Genomic DNA, 22734 nt, shown 5'->3' with positions numbered 1-22734 from the left:
GGATGATATACCTGAGGAAGAGTGTCTGGTTCCCTTTTCTTATCAGCTTAACAGGCATTCTTGTCTCCTGACTGGTTAGATGAAGATGAGGATGATTATGATGCTGACTGTGAAGATATTGATTCCAAGTTGATGCCGCCACCACCACCACCTCCAGTACCTGGAAAGAAAGAAGATGAAAAGGATGCAGCTGCCACTGGTGAGTGAGGGCTTTCTTCTCTGACAGTATGAAATGTCTGAAGGAAGCAAATACTGCTGCATAGCAGTTCGTTCCGTGGCAAGCACCTACGCATGATCAAAGTTCTATCTGCAGACTGCATCTGAAGGTAGGTCTTTGCTGTGATATGCAGTGAAATGGGACTGTCTGAAACGAGCTCTTAGGTATAGAGTGAAATATATTTGCAGTGACTATTAAAATACTGATATTCACAATGAAACTGCTTTTTTATCTCATTTTCTCAGTTGTGGCTGGGAAATTCACCTGGAACGCTTAGGATAAAATGACAGGTTAAACCAGAATGGTACTCACAACAATTACAGAGGCTTAAACTTTGCATGATTCAATGTAAACAGTAGATGTGGCATTATGGGGTTGTGCTAGGAGACAGGGAGGAAACCTGTTTGTTTATAAGGTGCTTGTTCTATTGTAGTATCTGAAGATGGAGACGGTATCATTTTGCCCTCCATCATTGCTCCTTCCTCTGCTGCCTCCGACAAGGTGGATTTCAGCAGCAGCTCTGATTCTGAGTCAGAGATGGGACCTCAAGAAGCCAGGCAGGCAGAATCCAAGGAAGGCAAACTCACACTTCCTCTTGCAGGAATCATGCAGCGAGATGCTACCAAACAGTTGCCAAGTGTTACAGAGCTCTTCCCGGAATTTCGGCCAGGAAAGGTATTGTAAAAGATATGGGGAAGCGACAGAAACTGTATTATATGAGCCCTCTAAGAATGAGTGATAAAGTATTAAGGGTATGCAGCCCCTAAGCACTTAGGTGTTTTGGCTTATCTTGCTCTTTTTTGTTTCCATAGTGCTGGAAAGAGTTGCTCCTGTTTTCAGACTACTTTACATGCAGTGCTTTTTCTACCATCTCTATGAGCCTCTTAAAAAAGTGTCATATAAATCAGGGTGTGAAACAAAGTTTTGCTGTTCTTTAGAACCACGGCACAAATCTATTACCATGTTTTTTTTTTTCTGGTGGTGTAGAGGATGCTTTTGCCAGATGGCTGAAAAATGGAATGATAACTTAATCTGCTTGCTTTCTGCCTTTTCTGCCAAATACTTGCTCCTCTCATACTGTTCTGAACTTAGTGTGCTCTTCCTAAAACACTGCAAGGTCTGTATCCTTTATTTAACTCTTCTTCAAAACCACTGTGATTATGGATCAGAAATCTTATCAGTAGCAATTTGGTTGAAAGAATGATGGGGCAAATCATAATTCTTTGCTTTCTTCTATAAAATGAATTTGTTTACAATACTTTGCTAATCACTGCCAAAGAACTTTTCACTATAGGCCTTGCCTAGCTTTTTTTTTTTTTTTTTTTCTTTTTTTTTTGTAAAGATAAATATGACTGAAAATTGATCATACCAAATAGTGAATGCAGATGATGTATTTCAACAATTCTGAAGTTCTAAAGCTGTCAAGAGAAGAGGAAACGTGGGAGGAGAAGGATAATAAGGTTACCAAACAGTTGGTGTCAGCCAAGACAACTTGACTTTATGTACGTCTCTGTGATAGATTTTTCTGTAAGGAGTTGAGCAACTTGCATACTTAAATGTCATGTTTTAATGATTTTGCTAACCCCTAGCTATTATAGATCTGGGTGAGTATTGACAAAGAAGTAGAGGTCAGTCCTTATCTTCCTCTGAAGTGCTGGATGCTATCTTGACTTTGGTGAATTTAGTGTTTCCTGTGTTACTATGTTTTTGTATCTGTCATTAATATATTCATCTCTGTGGTGCTCAGCATGTAATGCAGGGGCTGATTTACTGTTGACTGTTCCTAGTTACTGTAGTGAAATCACTGAAAGCTGTTAATGCTGAGCACTTTTCATAGTTAATCCATGAGCACTAGAGCTAGCAAAGCCTGAATTCCTATGGATTTGGTCATGAGGGTTGGTTGACGTCTAAGAAAGTGCATGGTTATGTAGTACTGTTTATCTTGATAAAACCACTTAAAACAGCCTGTGGAGAAGCAAACTTTGTATTTCACTAGACTTTTAGAAGCTTAGCTGTGCCTGAGACCTCTGCCCATGGTAAAACCTCATTGAAACTGGCAAAGGGATTCAGAAGTTATTTGGTGGAGTTTTGGGGAGGAGGATAACATGGATGTGGGCCAAGATGGACAATGTGACCATACAAACATTATTTCTTCTGGAGATAAGGGCAACAAATAAATAAATGACTTTGCAAATCTTTGACTCGGTTCCTGTTTCCTAAATTTGTCACTTAATTTGGGAGTAATACTTTCCCTCTTTACAAGGGTACTGAGAAGATAAATTTAACTGTGCTTAAAAGACAGTGATCATCATCAGAAAATACAGAATGGAAAGTTTGCCATTGTCATTAGTGCATTTTTTGGAAGTACGCAGTAAACAAGTAGGGAAACTGAATTATGTTTGAGCTGAAAATAAACTTAATATTTCTAGTCTGTTGTGTTTGTTTCTATCTAGTTGTTTAAGAAATCTCTACTTGTATATTATGAATTGTTCAATATAGAAATAGTTATTTCCAGGTACTCTCTCATCTCATGCCCAAGGTGTAAAGGCATTCTTTCTTCCCTGTTTTGGGTTTTTGCATCTGAAATGAAGAATAAATCCTTTTGAAAAACAGATGATGTCAAACAGATGAATCAGAAACTCTTCAAGTTTAACAATGAGCTTGTTGCCTGCTTTGGGGATTGGGGCTGTAGTAAAGATGAAATACAGGATTTCAGAATGCTCTTGCTTTTCAGAGAGGGAAAAAAAACAAGCATTCCATGGTGCTTTTCTTTTCTGATCCTCTTGTTTTTTCTTATTGTAGGTGCTGCGTTTCCTCCGTCTCTTTGGCCCTGGAAAGAATGTTCCCTCAGTCTGGCGTAGTGCCCGAAGGAAACGCAAGAAGAAACATCGGGAGCTGGCACAAGAAGTGCAGATACAGGAGGGTGAAGTTGTAGCTGAGAGTGGAATGGAAGGAAAATCTCCCTGGGAATATGAGTTTGCTGCTCCTCCCCCTCCTGAGCAGTGCCTTTCAGATGATGAGGTGGGATATCCGAGTCTTAGAGAGGGTCACGAGCTAGCACTGGGGGTTATATTGGATTGGACCACGACATTTAGTGTAAAGAGCTTTTTCCTCCAAAGCAAAACTGGAGGACAGGGTTGGCTTGTATTCCAGCTATGCAGAGGCTCCTCTCCAGGCACTAGTCAGTGACTTCAGGTGATTGCTTCTCACTGAGAAGGCTGCGTCCATTGTACAGGACCAATAGGAGAGCTTGTCCTCTTTGTATCAAGAAGAAATCTATGTGCTCTTGGAAGTCTAATTGCAGAACGTACTTAAGGCAGCTAGTAAGTATGGAAAAGCATTTTTTAGAAATACTTTTCTCCTTTGAGAATAAGCTGGGAGATTTGGAGGAAGAAACTTGTTTCTGACACTTAGACCATCAGTGTAACCATTCTCTCCTTTGTTCCGCTTCAGATTACAATGATGGCCCCTGTGGAATCCAAATTTTCCCAGTCAACGGGTGATATAGACAAAGTAACAGATACAAAACCTAAGGTGGCAGAATGGCGTTACGGCCCAGCACAACTCTGGTATGACATGCTAGGGATCCCTGAGGATGGCAGTGGATTTGATTATGGTTTCAAGCTGAAAGAGAAGAAGAAAGAGCAGGAAGTTAAAGGACATGCAGATGAGAAGGTAAGAGGAACTGTGGGGGAAGGAGTAGATACGTGTACAGCCCTGGGGATTGCTACACAATGAGAGCTTGGTCATGGGCAGGTGAATGGCTGTGCAATAGATAATATGAGACTTTTAATTTTCCTTCTTTAGCTTAAAAGCATAAAGTCATTGCAGGTCTTTGAGCAGCTGTTCTTTCCTCTCCAGGATGCAGAGTTGCTGGATGAGAAGGATGATCTGCTAGCTGATGAGCACTTCCTTATGGTGACACAGCTCCAGTGGGAGGATGATGTTATCTGGAACGGAGAAGATGTAAAACACAAAGGGACTAAAACACAGCGGGCAAGTTTGGCAGGCTGGCTGCCATCCAGCATGACTAGAAATGCCACTGCATACAATGCCCAACAAGGTAAGCAGTCATCTGACATTTTGGTAGGATCTTGAATCACTATACTTGGTCTAGTTGAGCTGACTCATTGCACGCTTTCTTCTCAGATATAGAACATAGTTCTTCTTGTCAGGAAATGTTTTCAGTTAAATTGCAGCTCCACACAGAATTCTCAGTCTCTCTTTTTTTTTCCAGAAATTGAGTAGGTCCCTTTTGTTGAAGAAAATATCAATTCTGGCTTTATTCTCTCCATCTGGATCACAGGATACTTGATCCGTCTAAATTAGTATCAAGGAATGGTACACTTAGGATATATGCCCTTTATAGGCCAATGGAATTTTCTGTGTATGTTTTTAATTGGAAGAATTGTGTAAAGGTTTTCTGACATTTTTCCTGAACCAATAATGGTCTTCTGTTATTTCTAGGTAAGGGGTCACAATTCTTACAAGCTCAGACTTCTCTTAGACACAACTACATTTTAAATTGAAATTGCTTGTGTAGAATTAATGCTTTTTTTCTGCTTGTTATGTCCTTCACAAGGAAAGACTAATGGACATGTCAGTGTTTGTCACTTCCAGCTGACAATCAACAGCTTCAATCCTTTGCGCTTTAGCTATGGGTACAAAACACCCTGAGTTGCTGAGGAGGTGGACTGGAGATAGCTGTTCATTACAGTTTTTATTTTAGAACAGTTGTTGCCTGACCAATTTAGGTTTTGGCTCTCTGTGCAAGTCCTATCAAAAGCTACAGTACATGCGAGACATGGTTGATCTTTTCATGTACAGCAGATTTTGTGCCTTCCAGAAACATTGACATAACTGACATGCACGACATGTCGCATTGACATGTGTAGCATAAGGACATAGGTGAGTTGGTCTGCCCTGGGAGAAGGATGATGGCTGGGGGGCAAGCAGCCTCCACAGAACAATTCATTCAGGTCTGCTTGGCCTCCTTTTTTTTTTTCTATGACAGTTTGACATCAGACAGGAAGTTGCTGGAGGTCAGAGCAACTGTTCTGTCAGGGGAAACAGTCTGCTTTAGCTATGGGTACAGCTATGGGCCTCTCTTTTGTAGGGAGCAGATAGAAAGGCAGCTCACACATCACTATGCAGCATATGCAGAAAAAGACAAACATAATTTTCAAGAAGCTGCAGACTTCAGGACTAAGTTGGTGGGTGAACACATTTTGTAAATTGTTGGTTGTAGCCACACTGATGAAACATGACACTATTTGGGTCTAGGATCTGTGATATGAGGCATAGAACCATCCTGGTTCAGACTGGAAACCATTCTTCATCTAACTCCAAATTTGGATTTAAGGCAATTGAACAACCCCTTCAGTCTTCCAACTCAAATTAACCTTACCTTATTTCCCTTTTCTCTAGGGTTGAACCGAAGTGGCTCTTTGCTCAATCCACCCATTCCACTAGCGCAGAAACCCAGTGTTGCAGGAGTCCTGGGTATAGCAAAGGGCAAAGAAAAACAGACCCCTGAACAACAAGGTAATGAGGGTGTCAATCTTTGGCCTACGAATATGTGCATGTTACATGTGTTTCTGTATAGACAGAATTCTGTGGGTTCTGTGCAATAGCAAGGTCCTTTTTAGTAACAAAGTGTAGATAGGAATGTGTTTTTGCTCCAAAATCTCTTAGAGGACCTACTGTTTCATTCTTAAAGAGATACTCTGTGTTTCAGTGGAACAAAATCTCTCAGTGTTGGTGAAACTGAGACTTGAGGCTCTTTTTTCTTTTAGCTTCAAAGTTCTGTTTTCTCTGCCCCATAAAGGTCCTGCCTCAGAAGGCACAGAGAGAAGGGGCGGGTTGAGTAAATACAGTGTGGGATGAGCTCTGAAGTGGATTTTTGCCAAGGCAGTGTGTTAAGCTATCAGAGTTTCTGCCTTATGATCTTTGCAGTTTCCTTGGATGAAGATAAGCCCTGGTACTCTATTTTTCCAATTGATAATGAGGAATTAGTATACGGCCGTTGGGAAGACCACATCATCTGGGATGATCAGGCAATGGAAACCTTCTTGGACCCCCCTGTGTTGACACTTGATCCAAATGATGAAAATATAATTCTAGGTATGTTTACAGCATCCAGACATTTCACTCAAATGAGAAAAGATAAGTGGAAGTAGAAGCAAGGATTTATAGTCGCACTGTAGTGGAAATAAATGGACTGGGACAATGCATGTAGCCTCTTTTTGTCCTGGCTTTTGAAAATGTTTTGCAAGTGATCTAAGACCTAGCAGACATAGGCAACACTGATAACTCTAGTGGTGTAGTATATGCTTTCAGTTCCAAGTTGGAAGCACTAACAGAGAAATAAAAATTAATGCCCTCAAACTTGAATTTAACGTAATTGATCTGACTTCTGCTGAGTTTTAGAAATGACTGTCTTAACTTTATTTGCAGGCCTGTTGGTTTGAAGAGGGGAGAGAGGGAAGTAAACAATGAGCTAGCCCATGCCATTCGTGGCATGGCTTATATTCAGAGGCTGATGGGGCAGATTCCTTCAGTCTCTTCTGGGCTACAGTGCCTGCATGTAGGACTGTTCCTACATGATACCTGTCAGCATTTTCACAACTGCTGTAAACTTATTCAGGGCTTCTGGGATTTGAGCATACTCTCTGCTTATATTGCTGCAAGCTTGAGAGATTTTTATCTGATTTGGACCACTAAAATCACCACTTTCTCTTAGATCTGTATGTTGGTAGTCTTCAAGCAGCCTTATGTAATTTAAGCATAGGCATATCTTGCTATACTTGTAAATGATCTGGAAAAGCATATCGCTATGTAAGCTCTCAGGAAAGTAGAACAGTCATAAGGATTTCCTTACAGTTCAGAATGTTTTGGTATTAGCCAACAACCTTGAAAATCACTCTTAACTTGATATTGATTAATTAAAAACAAACTCAAACTACTTTTTTCCAAGTCTGAAATATGTAACACTATTTAACATGTTTCCACAAATAGATGACAGATGCAAACCATTCTTAATTTATGTAGAGTAACATGAGATCTAAAAAGTTTCTTTCTCTGCATAAAGTTGACACAGATTCTGCTTCTCATATGAAAATCACACAAGAGAATACACTCTTCACAAATTGCTAACATTTTTATTTATTCTACTTCCCTGGAATTTTTCAGGAATCCCCTTTGGGTTCAAGTCCATATTACTTTTGGATTCAGACTCACTTTCATGTTGAAGAGATGTGGGAAAGAAAAGGACTATTAAACCATGTATTTGAGAACAGTATTGGCACTTCTTTCTCCAATGTTGACTAGTTTCAGCTCTTTAGAATAGCTTTCGGAGAACAGATGCTATTTCTTTTAATTGATTAGACTACTAGCAAGTTATATTTTGAGCAATGAATACCCCAAACCATACCCATAGTCACTTTCCACCTACCGAATTCTACATAATACTGAAGAAGATAAGGTAGAAATTTAGGTTTGGTGCTTTTGTGTGTGTGTTGAGCTTGTTTCATCTTAGCATGTACACTGGCAACTGTACTCAGTACAACTATGTACATGGGATTAGTGCAGTTTAGCATCAGTAGCCCTTTAATATGGTCTGATGTAGTGTTAGTCAAGCACTTTGTGGTAGCTGAGACAGTCTTCGGGGGCACTTTGACAGTGGGTCTTTTCTGAAACAATATATATTGAAAATATCTAGCATTTGTACTACAAGTGCCAACTCTGTTCTTAAAGAGGACAGTTTTTTACATTGTGGTAATTGGGGTTACAGAGGTAAAGGGGGAGGAGTGTTGGAGGAGGAGAATTGCCCCAGAAACAGAACAAAAAGGCTTAAAAGATCTTGATAAATCACCAGCTCAGTGGGAAGCTGTGGTGCTGAAAAGGGAATCTCTAAGATCAGTGCCCTAGAGTGTGTTTGCTTCTCTTTTTAGAAATTCCTGATGAAAAAGAAGAAATGACTTTGAACTCTCCATCCAAGGAGAACAAGAAAGAATCTTCGCTAAAGAAGAGTCGAATACTGTTGGGGAAAACAGGTGTCATCAAGGAAGAACCACAGCAGGTTGGCATGAGCTTTAGCGCTTTGGGGGTTGGGAATGGCTTGGAATGAATGTTCTTTCTTTTTCTGACTTTTCTCTCTGTCTTTCTGTAATATTAGAACATGTCTCAGCCAGAAGTGAAGGATCCATGGAACCTCTCCAATGATGAGTTTTACTACCCCAAACAGCAGGGACTTCGAGGAACCTTTGGAGGCAACATCATCCAGGTAGTGACAGTACTGCTAGATAGAGAGTTAGGGATAGAATGTCTTGGTAGAAGGTTTCTGAGAGTATGACTTAGGATTTGTAGAAAAATACATATTCAGGTTACAGTGGATCAGTTAAGTACTCATGTAAGAGAATTTTAATATAGTTTAATTAAAATGCTTAGAAAGGAGTTCGAACTAATTTTTCTTGACTGTCCCATCAAATAGAGGTGTTAAAGTATGTGCTAGGTCTTAATGCGTCATGTCTGTCTTCCTTTTGTTTGTCTCTTTTCTGCACTACTCGTATTGAAGCATTGATGGTGAGGGAATAAGTGGTGGCAGTACAGCAGAAATGAGGCTTTGCTTCTGCTACTGGTGTATTTTTAATCTGGATGTAATAAAAATAGTTAAGATATGAGTGAATTTAAGCTACTTCTGGCTTAGGCCTTGGTGAAGAGGTGATACTTCTTTTCTATTTCGTTGTGATACTGAATGTCGTCTTCTAAAACCTCAGCTGCTTACGGCTTCTTCTGTAATGCAGAAAATGTATGCAATTTCTCACTGATACGGATAGAGGTTTGCATGTTTCTAAGTCATAAAAATTCTTCTCAGTGGGTACCCTGTGGAACAGTAAATGAGAAGTAGTCTCTGCACAGCAAGAAAGGGTTGAATAACCAAGCCTAAGTACTTCCTGTCAAAGAGCAACATGTATGATAACACATGAATTTGAATGCACTACTGTTGTTATTAGCAGACATAAAATTACTGCTAGATTCTATGAGATAAGGTAGGGATGGCAGGACAGGAGGATGATGTTTGTTTTGAGATGCTATGTATAATTTTTAACATGTATTTTATTTTTATCAGCACTCTATCCCAGCGGTAGAACTTCGCCAGCCATTCTTTCCCACCCATATGGGTCCTATGAAGCTCCGACAATTTCATCGACCTCCGCTGAAGAAATACTCTTTTGGTGCCCTGTCCCAACCAGGACCCCATGCTGTGCAACCTCTACTGAAGCATATAAAAAAGAAAGCCAAGGTACAGTAATTTCTGCCTTTATCTGGTGTCTGCTTTGACTCCATTTGCAGGGTATATGCTTGATGTACCGTTTCTCTAATGCTGTCTTTTTGCTAGCACAGATGAGAGAGCAGGAGCGTCAGGCTTCTGGGGGCGGAGAAATGTTCTTCATGCGCACACCACAGGACCTAACAGGCAAGGATGGAGATCTCATCCTTGCTGAATACAGTGAGGAAAATGCCCCTTTAATGATGCAGGTTGGCATGGCAACAAAGATAAAAAATTACTACAAAAGGGTGAGTATGTAAGCTCTGCTGTTGCACAGTGATTTTCTTCTGCCTCTCACTGAGTGTTAACTGTATCTTCACTGCACGTTGCAGAAACCTGGCAAAGATCCAGGAGCTCCAGACTGTAAATATGGAGAGACTGTTTATTGTCACACTTCTCCGTTCCTGGGCTCTCTACATCCAGGCCAGTTACTGCAGGTGAGAAAGGCAGGAATAAGAAGATTGAAGAGTTGAACATGGGGTAATAGGTAAAATGTTACATGCCCTGATTGGTTATTGTATCGTAAATGATGCCCAACTTTTAACAAGAAGATTCAATTTCCAGTTATAAGTCTCTCTGCTTATCGATCATATTGCAGTTCTTGGCTTTTAGTGTTTTTTTTTTTTTAATATCTCTGTTTTTAGAATTGTTGTAGGAAATGGTAGTATTGCAGGAAGTAAATCATTACACTGTAATGGGGTTAGAAATTTTGTTGTTAAAGAGGACTTCATTAGTAGAAGGCTAGAGCTGCTTCAGTGCTGAGGAACACAGTAAATAGGTGTTGGAGGGGACAAAGAGTGTGGCTGCATCATGCTCCAGGATGTGTGAGGTGAGCAAAACCTCAATTTTCTTCTGAGAAAATTGGATAGGTCTGCTGGATGCCAGTTACTAGTCAGGTTTTTTCTGGTGTTGAAAGACATTTGGTTGAGATGGGAGAAATTAAGAATGTTGTAAAAACCATCTGGTCACAAAATCCATGATAAATACAAAAATAAATCCATTCCAGTTAATGCTAATTGCTGTTTTTGCAGCAATAATTCTGTCCATGCTGTACCACAGGGAAAAAAAAAAAAAAAAAAAAAGGATGTTGGAGATTCATAGCAGAACTGACAATGCTAATTGTTCAAGCTGGAAAGGACTTGATCAGGGATAAAGCAGGACTTCTGGAAGCCTTGAAATGAGGACAGGGACACCTTTGGGAAGGCTGTGCAGGGTGGATGAGAGTAGCAATGCGTAAGACTCACGGAAGCCTTACAGATGGAAGAAACTTACAGCAGAGGATGTTTTTACCAATTTCTGCTCAGTCTGGTGCCTCTTTGTGCCAGTTTTAAGTTCCTTGCCTTTAAAGCCTGAACAAATCTGCCACTGTGTTTTTCTAGTTGAGTTCTTACCACCTCAGTTTCTGAGCAAAGTCTCCAGTTCTCGTTTTTATGCCTTCTCCCACTCCCAGGCTGGGTATGTGTCCTTGTTGGTTTCTATGATTGTGGCACTTTCCTGTGTATCTGTTCTTTCTGTCCTTTTTTGAATTAATTCTGTGAAGGTCAGTCCAAAGAGCCCTTCAAACTCTTTCTGCATTTGTTCTAGGCTTTCTTATGCTTTTGTGCTTCATCTCTGGTTATTCTCCAAGTAAATAAGGAATGTTCTGACTGCACATCTCAACATATTGTGACATAAATGATGGTGTACCATTGATGACAGGTTTTTTTAAGCTCTCCTGAAAAGTCTATATGTTAAAGAAATTTTGGTCACTATCTGACTTTAAAATTTTTCTTTGTTTCTTTTGTTAGGCATTTGAAAACAACCTTTTCCGGGCCCCTATCTATTTACATAAGATGCCTGAAACAGATTTCCTAATTATCCGGACACGACAAGGCTATTATGTTCGAGAATTAGTGGATATTTTTGTAGTTGGGCAGGAGTGCCCTCTGTACGAAGTTCCTGGTCCCAACTCTAAACGAGCTAACACCCACATCAGAGATTTTCTGCAGGTATGTGAATAGAGATACAGTCTGGCGTTTGCAAATGGAGATCATAGATTCTAAAATTTGGTAACAGCAGCTGCAAGCAAGACACTCCTACTCCACACACTCCCACCCCTTCCCAAATTAATTGATTGTCTACTGGGAAAGTGTAATTTATATTTTGTAGTTTGCAAATGTACTGCATGACCATTTGAAATCCCTTTCAGCTCTAAATTCTTGAATCAGTGATAATTCTCAATTTCCTTCCCACCTCTGTTCCCCTCCCTCCTTAAAGAAGAAGAAGATTTTTACCTTAGCTTTATCTTGGCCCATTTCATGTAGTCAGGAAGAACTGCATTTCTTAGGTGCATTTCTTAGGCTGAAAAATCTCTGCCGTTCTCAGAGTTCAATTTTCTGTTCCAAAGCATTAACACTTTCAATGTGTTAATATGCAAATTTTCAAAAAAGATTTTTTTCTCTACATCTCATTCTCAAAAACTGCTGAACCTGAAAGCAGACATGTGGCTTGGAAATCTTTACTGGGTAAATTTATAAGAAGCAATGGTTTTAAGTAGGAATTCTGGACTAGTCTCTGTAGAAACACCATTGTTTACACTGTCTTTGCAGATTTGTTGTATTCTTTCCTCAGATATCACAACTTACTCTTGTTTTCTAGGTTTTTATTTATCGCCTCTTCTGGAAGAGCAGAGACCGTCCTCGAAGAATTCGCATGGAGGATATCAAGAAGGCATTTCCGTCGCACTCTGAGAGTAGCATCCGAAAGCGGCTAAAGCTTTGTGCTGATTTCAAACGCACAGGTATTTCAAGGTGTCACTTGGAGGTTGCTAATTGCTTCTCAGCCATGCAAACCGATCATCCTTTGCTACTTTGGGAGTTTCAGGAGGAGCTCCAAAGGAGGAGGCAACATCTCCTCCTGAACTGATAAATGATTTTTGAAACAATATGTTTAAAAAACTTGAATATAATCTGGGAGATTCTTGTTCCAATGTATAAATGTATACTTTCTTTTTTGACACGGTTGTTCTTCTTGATGGTGAAGAATGACTACAGTATGGATTTTTATTTTAATATTTTTTTGACTTGTATGGTAGCGATGTATGACTGTTACATCAGGTTTCATGCTTTCCTTCCCTCTGTGTATGGGTAAATTATTTTTTGCAAGCAAATGCACATCAGTAAAAGCCTGTCCCATTCTCATGAGTCCAGCAGTGCTCAGGGAGCCTCAGTTCTGATTTTAGCATATGCAGAATAATTAACAGACAATAGTACAAAGTTCTTTAGGCAAACTATAGGGAAAATTTAAGAGAGAAGGAAGCGAAAAGTGGGTTAAATGCTTTTGGAATGTAGCTTGTGCATTGACTGGGCATGCGTGTGTAAGACGGATACAAATGGTGCTGAGTTAGGAAGCATTGATTTAGACAAATGCAGAACACAAACACTGAGCACTCTTAGTGGTTTAATTGTCACAGATTTGTCATGCTTACTCTGTTAGCTAGGATTGCAGCAGGATGCCAAGTCTTGAAATATAATTAGGATGATGGCGCAATCCAACATCAGTATGAAACTACTCAGTGTTTGATCTATGTATTTTTCAGGGATGGACTCAAATTGGTGGGTTTTAAAGCCGGATTTCAGATTGCCAACAGAGGAAGAGATCAGAGCGATGGTGTCCCCAGAACAGTGCTGTGCTTATTACAGCATGATTGCAGCTGAACAGCGACTGAAGGTAAACATCACTCGTAGGCTACAGAGCAAGTTACTGTAAAGGATAAGGCTAGGAAAGACTTTCTGCCTAAAGCTATTTCTATATAGTTAGGAAAAGTAGAACCCTGACAGCTGAGCAACTTGCTAATTTTTTTTTGCTGCATAGGAAGGGAGTTAAGTCCTTAGTGAAGGAACCATTATATTCTTACCACATATTATTTAGATATCGAGGTAGCCATGCTCAAAGGTAGGAAAGGGAAGACGTGAGCATCTTTATGTTTCTACCTGGAGCTCTAAAAAGCTTAAGAAAGTGACCAGTGTGCGAGAGGGCTGATCTCTGAGAGGAACTGGTTATTTTTTGAAATTGTGTGCAATAGTTGATTACAGAGCTTGTTGAAATACCAGGCAGTTTGAGAGCTGTGATCCTCTGGTTCAGTTCTTGGCGCATAGTGAATCTTGCAAACATAACTGCCTGTACAAGTGTGCTTGTTCTGCAAGACAAATCTCCTCAGGAGATTCATAATATGCTTTTCATGGGGGGGATTTCTTCACTGTGAGAGTGACAGAGCACTGGAACAGGTTGCCCAGAGAGGTTGTGGAGTCTCCTTCTCTGGAGATATTGAAGTCCCGCCTGGATGCAACCCTGTCTAACATGCTCCAGGTGACCCTGCTGAAGGGGGTGTTGGATCTCCAGAGGTCCTTTCCAGCCTTACTGATTCTGTGATTCTTTTCAAGATTTGAGGTTCTAATTTTTTTTCTAATATTTTTCTGCAGGATGCAGGTTATGGAGAGAAATCTTTTTTTGCACCAGAAGAAGAGAATGAAGAGGATTTCCAGATGAAGATTGATGATGAGGTATTGTTTGACATGCATGCACACATAATTTTCTATATACAAATATACTTAACAGGAGAAGAATAAGACCTTTTAAAATCAAATAACAAATTTCAAATGGGATTCAGCAAATCAGTTGTTTTTCTGCCTTTCCTGGGCACTCTTCTGCCAGCCTTACACATGTGCTCTTGCCTCTTCATGCTAGTTCTCCTTGGGCTATTTAGTGCTTTGGGGGTTTTAATGAGGGTGAATTCCACTGCTTATTCCTTCAGCTGCTGTGTTATATCATTTGAAAACTTTTCAGTCTGGGGGGGATCCGAAATAAAAACCTTGGCATTCTCCTTGGTGGGAACAGGATGGTGAGGATATGTTTCTGTTCCTGCTGATAGGTGCGCACGGCTCCATGGAACACCACACGAGCCTTCATTGCTGCCATGAAGGGCAAGTGCCTTCTAGAAGTGACTGGTGTAGCTGATCCTACTGGATGTGGTGAAGGATTTTCTTATGTGAAGATTCCAAATAAACCAACTCAGCAAAAGGTATTGTTCCCAAGGCTGGGTTGAACACATCGCCATAGCTGGAAGTCAGGCAGGAGAAGAGGAGTTAAATATGGGGTATGAGACAAGGAAAGTAGCGAAAGGTGAGCCTAGGAAAACCAATGAGTTAGGATATTCATAGGCTCTGTTTTTCTCTGAACAGGATGATAAGGAGCCGCAACCAGTGAAAAAGACAGTGACTGGGACAGATGCTGATCTGCGCCGACTTTCTCTCAAAAATGCCAAACAGCTTCTGCGTAAATTTGGAGTGCCTGAAGAGGAGGTGAGCATGAGCCTTGAGCTAAATATAGACTTCTCTCCGTGGATGGGTTCGCCAGCTGGTGGAAGGGACATTCTTTTCTGCTCTGGCATTGTTGGAGGAGATGAAATTCACAGTCAGTTTTCTCAGCTGTGAGTCTCTAAAGCCCTTTCTAGTCTGATTTCTTCTTTTCAGATAAAGAAGCTGTCCCGGTGGGAAGTGATTGATGTGGTACGTACAATGTCGACAGAGCAGGCTCGTTCAGGAGAAGGTCCTATGAGCAAATTTGCACGTGGATCTCGGTTTTCTGTGGCAGAACATCAAGAGAGATACAAAGAGGAGTGTCAGCGCATCTTTGATTTGCAGAATAAGTAAGGTCTTATCTGATATTTACAGCCTTAAACCCCACCCTGCCCCCACCTTAGAAGTCCAGATCTGTGAATGCCTGGGGCTCTCTGATTTGTAGTGGTATAGATGTTGATTCTTCTAGTTAGGCCCACAAAATACACTGCTGAGAAAGAGAGCTTTGACTGTTTATAGTTACTAATGGGATAGCTTTAGTGCCTTGTTGTTACAGACCTTCAGGAAAGGTAGAGAGAGTTGTGTAGCCCACCATGTATGATGGCATGAGATGTTCCACAGATGAGTAGTTTACCACCCTATTCTCTTTCTTTTTTTTTTCCCAGAATAGCAGTTTGCCCTAACTCTCCTGGGTAGCAACTACCAATCCTATGTTCTATCCTTTGGGAGCTCCAGAGGAATTCATGCATTATTCCTTGTTCTTGCTCAAGAGCTGGCAATGGGGAGGGAATATAATGCTGTTGATGAGGAAGAAAGTGACTTGTTGAAGAGCGTAGGTTTGGGATGGTTGATCTTTTGGACACGGGAATTACAGAAAAACTGAGAAGGGAATATATTATGCCTGTTAGTCCCCTTTTCTTTTTTTTCTTTCTTTTTTTTCTTTTTTAATAGTGCTGATAGGCAACATTTTCAGACCTTTGTGTCGTTTTTGCCTTCTATTTCTGGGAAGGTGACGGACTAATTTTTTTTAAGTAACTGACTTTCAAGGTGCCTTCTGTTTCAGAGTTCTGGAATCCACTGAGATTTTGTCAACAGATACAGATAGTAGCTCAGCAGAAGACAGTGACTTTGAAGAGATGGGGAAGAATATTGAGAATATGTTACAGAACAAGAAAACTAGTTCTCAGCTGTCTCGGGAAAGAGAAGAGCAGGAACGAAAGGAATTGCAGAGGATGCTTCTGGGAGAAGACAGTGGCAATGACAAAGATAGGAGCAAAAAGGACAGGAGAGACAAAAAAGGGCTGTGTAAGTAACTAGAACATGCCTGGGAAGGGATGTAGAACTGCGTGTCAGGCTGCAAAGTGTGCTGGTCTGGCCTCTCAGAGCAAAGCACAGATTCCTCACTGGGAGGATGTACACATGTGTGCTTGTCTGGGGTTTCTTCCTTGCCCTGAGCAATTACTGACTGAAAATACATTTACAGTATCTCCTTTACTCACAGCTTTGACTCTTCCAAACTATAAATACTCTGGTATTTCTTTAGATAGTCACTGCTGCTTTATGCTCAATTTTCTGTTTTTTTTTTCTTTTTTGCTTGTTTGTTTTGGGTAATCTTCTCAAGATGTGTTAATGAGTAAGCAGTTCATGGCACTCTGATTGCATCTGTTATGGACACAGCTGTGTATATTAAACAGACATGCACAGTATGCAGGCAGCAGTGTCTGTTGCACTTTGTGCTGTGGCAGTATTTTCAGGGGGTAGTTGGGCAGCTGTCAGACTTGGATCTCCTGGAGACTTGTGTATCTAAAATGCTCTCCGTCCTAGACATGTTCCTGATTTGTGGGTATAAGTGTTTGGCCTGTGAGTGAACTGTATGAGTGTCTGCGTGAGGACACACTGAGCACTGCTACATGTTGTACGTGTCTTAGCAAGGTTGAGCTCTGCTGAATCTGGATCAATGTTACTGTTGGAAATCTCTTTAACGAGGTATATGTGGAAGATTACCTGATGACTGTTATATTATGAAAAGATATCCAGTGTTATTTAGAACAAAGTCCCTCAAAGAAAATTATGGATGGTGCAGTCTAAACATAAGACAAGGCTAGCTTACCGGTTGGAAAACTGGACAATTACTGGCCTTCAGTTTTCCCCCAGATCTCTGGGGCTTATAGTCAAAACCACCGTAACTGTATAGTCTGCAGGGCCATGTTGCAGTGGCTTCCAGATTGCACTTAGGCAACTGCAGGTCCTGGTTGACTGTAATTGTCGCTTTTGGCCTGACAATCCATGCAATACTGCACTGGAGGCAATACAGAGTAAATGTTTGAGTACAGATCTGTAATGTTCTTGACCATTTTCTGAGACAGCTGAGGGTGTGGGAGGCTGAGTTTGTTGTATGTATTGTAACCAAATGATGATCAGATGTAATGTTGCCACTTCTTTAAAAGGTATTTTATGGTATAGAATGTTTTTCTCCAGTAAAGAAATGATTTTTACTCAGCTCTGAAGCTCTCCCATAGAGATGAGTTCCTCATTTCCCATAATCCAGGGTTTTCCCTCCTCTCTTGTCTCCTGATCAACTCCCAGTTTGTAGCAGTATTCTAGTTGGGCTGAAGTGCATGTTTCTTGTTTGATCTCACCATTTTCCCCTTCCTTCAGTCCTTGAAATGTTCTCAAAGGATCTCTTCTCTGCAACAGTGACTGTCCTACCTTTACTGTTGCCTGACTTCATTAGTGCAGACCTACTGTATTAAATAACATTCATCATGTAACATATTTAATAAGATCAGCTGTGGAAGAAGTTTACTTGTAATCTCTCTCCAGCTGAAGGTTAGGTTTAAAACAACTTTACCATATCTTCTGTAGGCAATTCCTTATCTATTTGCAATTTCTGTCCTACCAAGAAATAGTTAAAGGCTTCTTTATTTGGCAATTTTTATTTTCAGACTTTGTTACAGAGTTCTTTCTGTGAACTCCTTTAAATGTGAATAATTTAATAGCCTGCTTTTGTTTGAAAATTGATGGAGTGATTGATGATGATAAGAGAACATGGACAAGCAAGGAAGACTTAATAGTGCTTGTCCTTGCCTTTCAATCAATGACCAATCATCTTCTGTCTCTTAAATATTTCTGTTCTTTCTTTCTTTTGACCAGAATAGTCACCTAGTGCAAATATGTAAGCTGAATTTTGTAATGGAGGGTAGATGCTAAGTAAGACGACTAGACACTGAAACTATTTTTAACATTTTGGCACACATCACTGTATTGTCAAGAAAAGATCTCAAACAGGGTAGATTCTGTCACTGTGCTGTTTGTTAACTTTCTCTGTGTGTTCTGGGTTCCAGAGATTAGTTTGTTCAGTTGCTTGAACAAATGAGCTTGCCTTAGGTTTTCTCATCCTTGGAAATTTCTAAGCCAGAACTGCTTCCTGTATATAAACGATGTTTCTACAGCGTGCAAGAGATTAAGAATAAATAAAACTCTCTTGTAGCATCAGCTTCTGGAGCTTCAGCAAGTTCTCACAAAGATGATGACACAGCCTCTGTAACCAGCCTTAATTCGTCTGCCACTGGCCGCCGCCTCAAAATCTATCGCACGTTTCGAGATGAGGATGGGAAGGAATACGTGAGGTGTGAGACGGTTCGAAAGCCCTCTGTTATTGATGCCTACTGCAGGATACGGACTACCAAGGATGAAGAGTTCATGTAAGACTTAGGTGTTTTTCTTGATTTGCCCATAGATTGGTTCATACTGTTGGCAGTAGGAAGAAACATCGGTAGTTAGTTTCCTTTGCCCTGTGGGGACTATTTGCTGAAAAGTGCTGTCTGGCATAACTGAACTGGAAATGCCACTTTTGTGGCTGCTGATAGAAATGCTTGATGACTGTTGTATAGCGAGGAGAGATTATTTCTTGTGGTCTTTGGAGCAAACTATAATAGATTTCAGTTTTAAATATCCCAAAGACAGAAGGCTATCAGAATAGAGAATAGAATCTAAGATAAAAATACAAGTGTTTCTCTGTGGACTACAGAAATTTGAAAGGCCCCAGCAAAATTCTGCCTCCCTTCTGTTGGTTCTATTTTATACCATCAGTATATTGCTGTCTCTACCTGGTTTCTGTGCATAGCAGATTATTTTCCTTGGTTACCATCTAAAGCCCTTCATGTTACCAGTGAGCCAGAGCATCAGTAGTCTTCCATAGAATGGAATCTTTTCGTTGTGCTTTATTAAAACTCTCTGAGATAGTCCACAGACGATGTGGAAAGATAATAAATGTGCAAAATTGAACGCTAAAATATGGAAAAAGTGCCAGATTTAAAGCTGTCTGCGGAATGCAATCACACAGTCAAGCACTATTAGATATATGCAGAAAAGGATAATTCTCTTCAGTCACAGTCCTGTTTCATTACGGGTGTGATGCAGGATTGTCTTGTGAAGGAGACTGACTCTTGGGGTTTTAGATGTGTTCTTCCAATGAATGGAAAATGTTTGGTGAATGAGATAGGTGCATGAAGAGAAGGTAGGTGCACATGAAGAGAAGAATGAACAAGAGAGAAAAATTAGGCTTTTGCAGCAGCTTTCTTTGAGAAGTTGCATTTTTGGCTGAAGTCACTTAAAATTGTCTGGATGCAGAAGGAACTCAATTCACTTTGCCAACATTTAGCTATGTCTTAACTTTAAAACACTGGAAGCCTGATTTAAAGCGTATTCTCGTGTTTTATGCCTGAAGTCATTGGAGTATGAGCTTTGAATCTATGAAATTCAAAATATTATGCAGAATGGTACTAAGTTTCCTATTTTTTGGCATCTAAACCCAGTGACAACTGGCAGGTATGATTAAATTGGTCCTCATGACTTTAGTCCTCAGACCTATGAAATGATGTGATGTTGCTTTGTTAGTGAGGCATTTGGAAATCATAGTAGTGCGAATTGTAGAAAGGCCCTCTGACAAGTAATTGTTTGAAATGATTATGTATGGAAACCTGGCACTGTAATTGTTTGGGGAGAGATTTAATGGCTGTGCATTTAGAGAGTATTACGTGTTTTGTGGACTGATTATGATTCTGAGGGGAAAAGATTCTGTCTGATCATACAGTTATTTTGTATAATGTAATGTGTAAAGGGACTGAATTGAGGTTGAATAGACAAAATTATTTCATAACCTTAATGTTATTTGTAATATCTTTATTCTAGAAAGCTATGTGTTTAAATAGAGTCTTAAAAATAATGCGAAAAATGTTCATAGCAACCAGCCCTTTTATTCTCTGGCTCCTCCCGAGTTTTGTGATGGAGGTTCAAGTCCAAGGAAAATTAGATTGATGGAGGAGCACCTGGTAAATCATCGATTCAAGGGAAGATTTTTTTTTTTTTTCCCAGACGAAAGTTTGCTCTATTTGATGAACAACACCGTGAGGAAATGCGAAAGGAGCGGCGCAGGATCCAGGAACAGTTACGAAGGTTAAAACGAAACCAGGAAAAAGAGAAACTTAAGGGCCCTCCCGAAAAGAAGCCCAAGAAAATGAAAGAGCGTCCAGACTTGAAAGTAAGCATATCCGTACATAAACCATGCTAACAAATACCGTGTATCAGAAGTTTTCTGTTCTGTGTTGTGTGAAAGGTCTGACTAGGGGGATTTTATAATAGTCTGTCTCTATGCTAGTAGTCTGTGTATGAATTCTGATCTGTTATCTCTCTCGTGTTTTCTAGCTAAAATGTGGAGCTTGTGGTGCAATTGGCCACATGAGGACTAATAAATTCTGCCCTCTTTATTACCAAACAAATGCCCCACCTTCTAATCCTGTTGCCATGACAGAGGAGCAGGAGGAAGAGCTGGAAAAAACAGTAATTCACAATGATAATGAAGAACTCATCAAAGTAGAAGGAACAAAAATTGTCCTAGGAAAGCAACTGATTGAGAGGTAAGGGAAGAAGCAGAGGAACAGCTTGATAGTGAGAAAAACTAATTTAGAACTGAGTGCAGACTATTCATCATGCATATAGTAATCACAGGAGTAAAGTGATCAGGGTTTACACAGGCTGTTACTACAGTATTTAGATTGTTTGTTTGGTATTATGGCAGATGGGACTAGAGCCAATACTAAGGGACAAATGGACTTCTTCACAAAGAAGATGGGAGAAGAGTGTTATTTTTGTTTCTTTTTACTTAGTGCAGATGAAGTTCGCAGGAAGTCACTGGTCCTGAAGTTCCCTAAACAGCAGCTTCCTCCAAAGAAGAAGCGGCGAGTAGGGACAACTGTTCACTGTGATTATCTGAATGTGAGTCGAGCTGTTACTGAGCTAATTTTATTGTCTTTGTTTCTGTTTGTACCAAGTAGCCAGTTCCTTTACAGCATTTGTGCTCGTCAGCATGCAACAGAGGCACCTGCTCATAAAATTAATGAACTAAGTTGTCTAGAATTTCTGTAGATGACTATTTTGTGTTTTGGAACTACCTTAATTTTTCTGCCTCTTATTTCTTAAGCGTCCTCATAAATCCATTCACCGACGGCGAACAGACCCTATGGTGACACTGTCGTCCATCTTGGAGGGCATCATCAATGATATGAGGGATCTTCCTAACGTAAGTTTAGCCTATGAGACCAAAAACCTGTGACCTAAGCAACATGGTTGAAGTAGGAAGTGTGCTGTAGAATCTGAAATTATGCTAGACTGCCCTCAGATAAGTTGTGTTCTAACAACCCCTTCCTCCTCCCTGACTCTGCTTTTATTTTGTGGGCTGTCTAGTCATACCAGTATCCCCTGATGTTTTTTTTTCCCTAGTTTTCTGTTTTGTTGTACTGCAGGTAGTGTTTGATTTTAAACTGAATCATGCAGGTTGTCTAGGTTGTGTGCTAACTTAAGGCTTTTGTGTTTTGGGAGAGCAATTGTGGCTTTTTAGCACAGAAGACATCTTGTATTTGCTTTGCTTTTCCCCTGTGTCTTTTGGATAGATTTGGGAAATATCTTTTCCTTAAAGGCTGTGTTTTTCAGATTGCTGTCTGCTATCATGAAGTACATGATTTTGCTACCACAAAGGCAATTGACAGAAGAATTGTTCTTAATGTTGATTTACAGTGCTCCGGTTAAGCATGTTTGTTAAATCTTGTTGATAAATGCAATTCATATTGTAATCTTCCATCTGCAGAAGAGCTACTGACTTCCTGATGTCAGTGCATGGGTCTACATTTGCTTCACAGTAAAGGAATTACTTTTTCATTTACAAGGGCAAGAAAATTTTGTTTTTTAATAAAACAATAAGGCTTGCCTACACATGAATCTTTATTCACATTAAGGTAGGGAACATTGTGAGGACAAATTGCTGAGATGACAGCACATCTTTATGGCTGTTTATTAGAGGATCACCTTATTCCACTTGGTGTGTACCACATCGTAAATTATTTCAGCTCAGAATGTCTGATTAGAAAATAATATTGACTAATCCTGTGTGGATACATACTCAAAATCTGGAGTTGATTTTTTTTTTTCCTTCTCCCAACAAAACCAGCAAAAGTTGCACGGCACAATTGACTCATCAAAGATTGCAAAAGCAAGAACTTAAAGCTAAGATTTGAGTTGAAATGATAAGATTTGAGTTGAAATGAGAATTTTAAAGTTAAATTGCTTAAATTCTGTGCTATATATTTAAAAATTCTATTTAAGAATCCTTTGCAGGATTCTTCTTTTCTGTAATGATATCAAAGAACGTCTTGTAAAAGAAAACAAAAACCATCATGGGGCTGATGCTTATCGTGCTTTCCTTGGTGCTTAGGGAGCTGATGGTGTAAAGGCTTTGTATGTTAGTGTCCATTCAACTGTAGAGGTTAAATTGAGATCAACAATTCATGTTAATA

The 22734-nt window shown here is 40.0% G+C and overlaps 1 protein-coding gene across 4 annotated transcripts in view; it reads left to right on the top strand.

Annotated features, from left to right (window-relative positions):
- The window catches only part of TAF1 (TATA-box binding protein associated factor 1), a 37952-nt gene that overhangs the window by 2378 nt on the left and 12840 nt on the right, over positions 1-22734 (top strand). For 2 of the 4 annotated variants that reach the window (XM_062584393.1, XM_062584392.1), the window contains exons 4-28: positions 80-199; positions 651-892; positions 3020-3238; positions 3671-3892; positions 4079-4280; positions 5645-5761; positions 6173-6340; positions 8170-8297; positions 8394-8501; positions 9348-9521; positions 9623-9796; positions 9881-9985; positions 11336-11536; positions 12186-12327; positions 13126-13256; positions 14009-14089; positions 14458-14607; positions 14768-14887; positions 15059-15234; positions 15948-16189; positions 18375-18588; positions 20261-20426; positions 20591-20802; positions 21052-21160; positions 21366-21464. In XM_062584393.1, the coding sequence (XP_062440377.1) occupies positions 80-199; positions 651-892; positions 3020-3238; positions 3671-3892; positions 4079-4280; positions 5645-5761; positions 6173-6340; positions 8170-8297; positions 8394-8501; positions 9348-9521; positions 9623-9796; positions 9881-9985; positions 11336-11536; positions 12186-12327; positions 13126-13256; positions 14009-14089; positions 14458-14607; positions 14768-14887; positions 15059-15234; positions 15948-16189; positions 18375-18588; positions 20261-20426; positions 20591-20802; positions 21052-21160; positions 21366-21464 (4022 nt within the window). The other 2 variants (XM_062584394.1, XM_062584396.1) reach the window with 2 other exon arrangements.

The sequence above is a fragment of the Rhea pennata genome, chromosome 11 (genome assembly GCF_028389875.1).
Source record: "Rhea pennata isolate bPtePen1 chromosome 11, bPtePen1.pri, whole genome shotgun sequence".
Lineage (NCBI taxonomy): Eukaryota > Metazoa > Chordata > Aves > Rheiformes > Rheidae > Rhea > Rhea pennata.
This window is presented reverse-complemented; position numbering and strand designations above follow the sequence as displayed.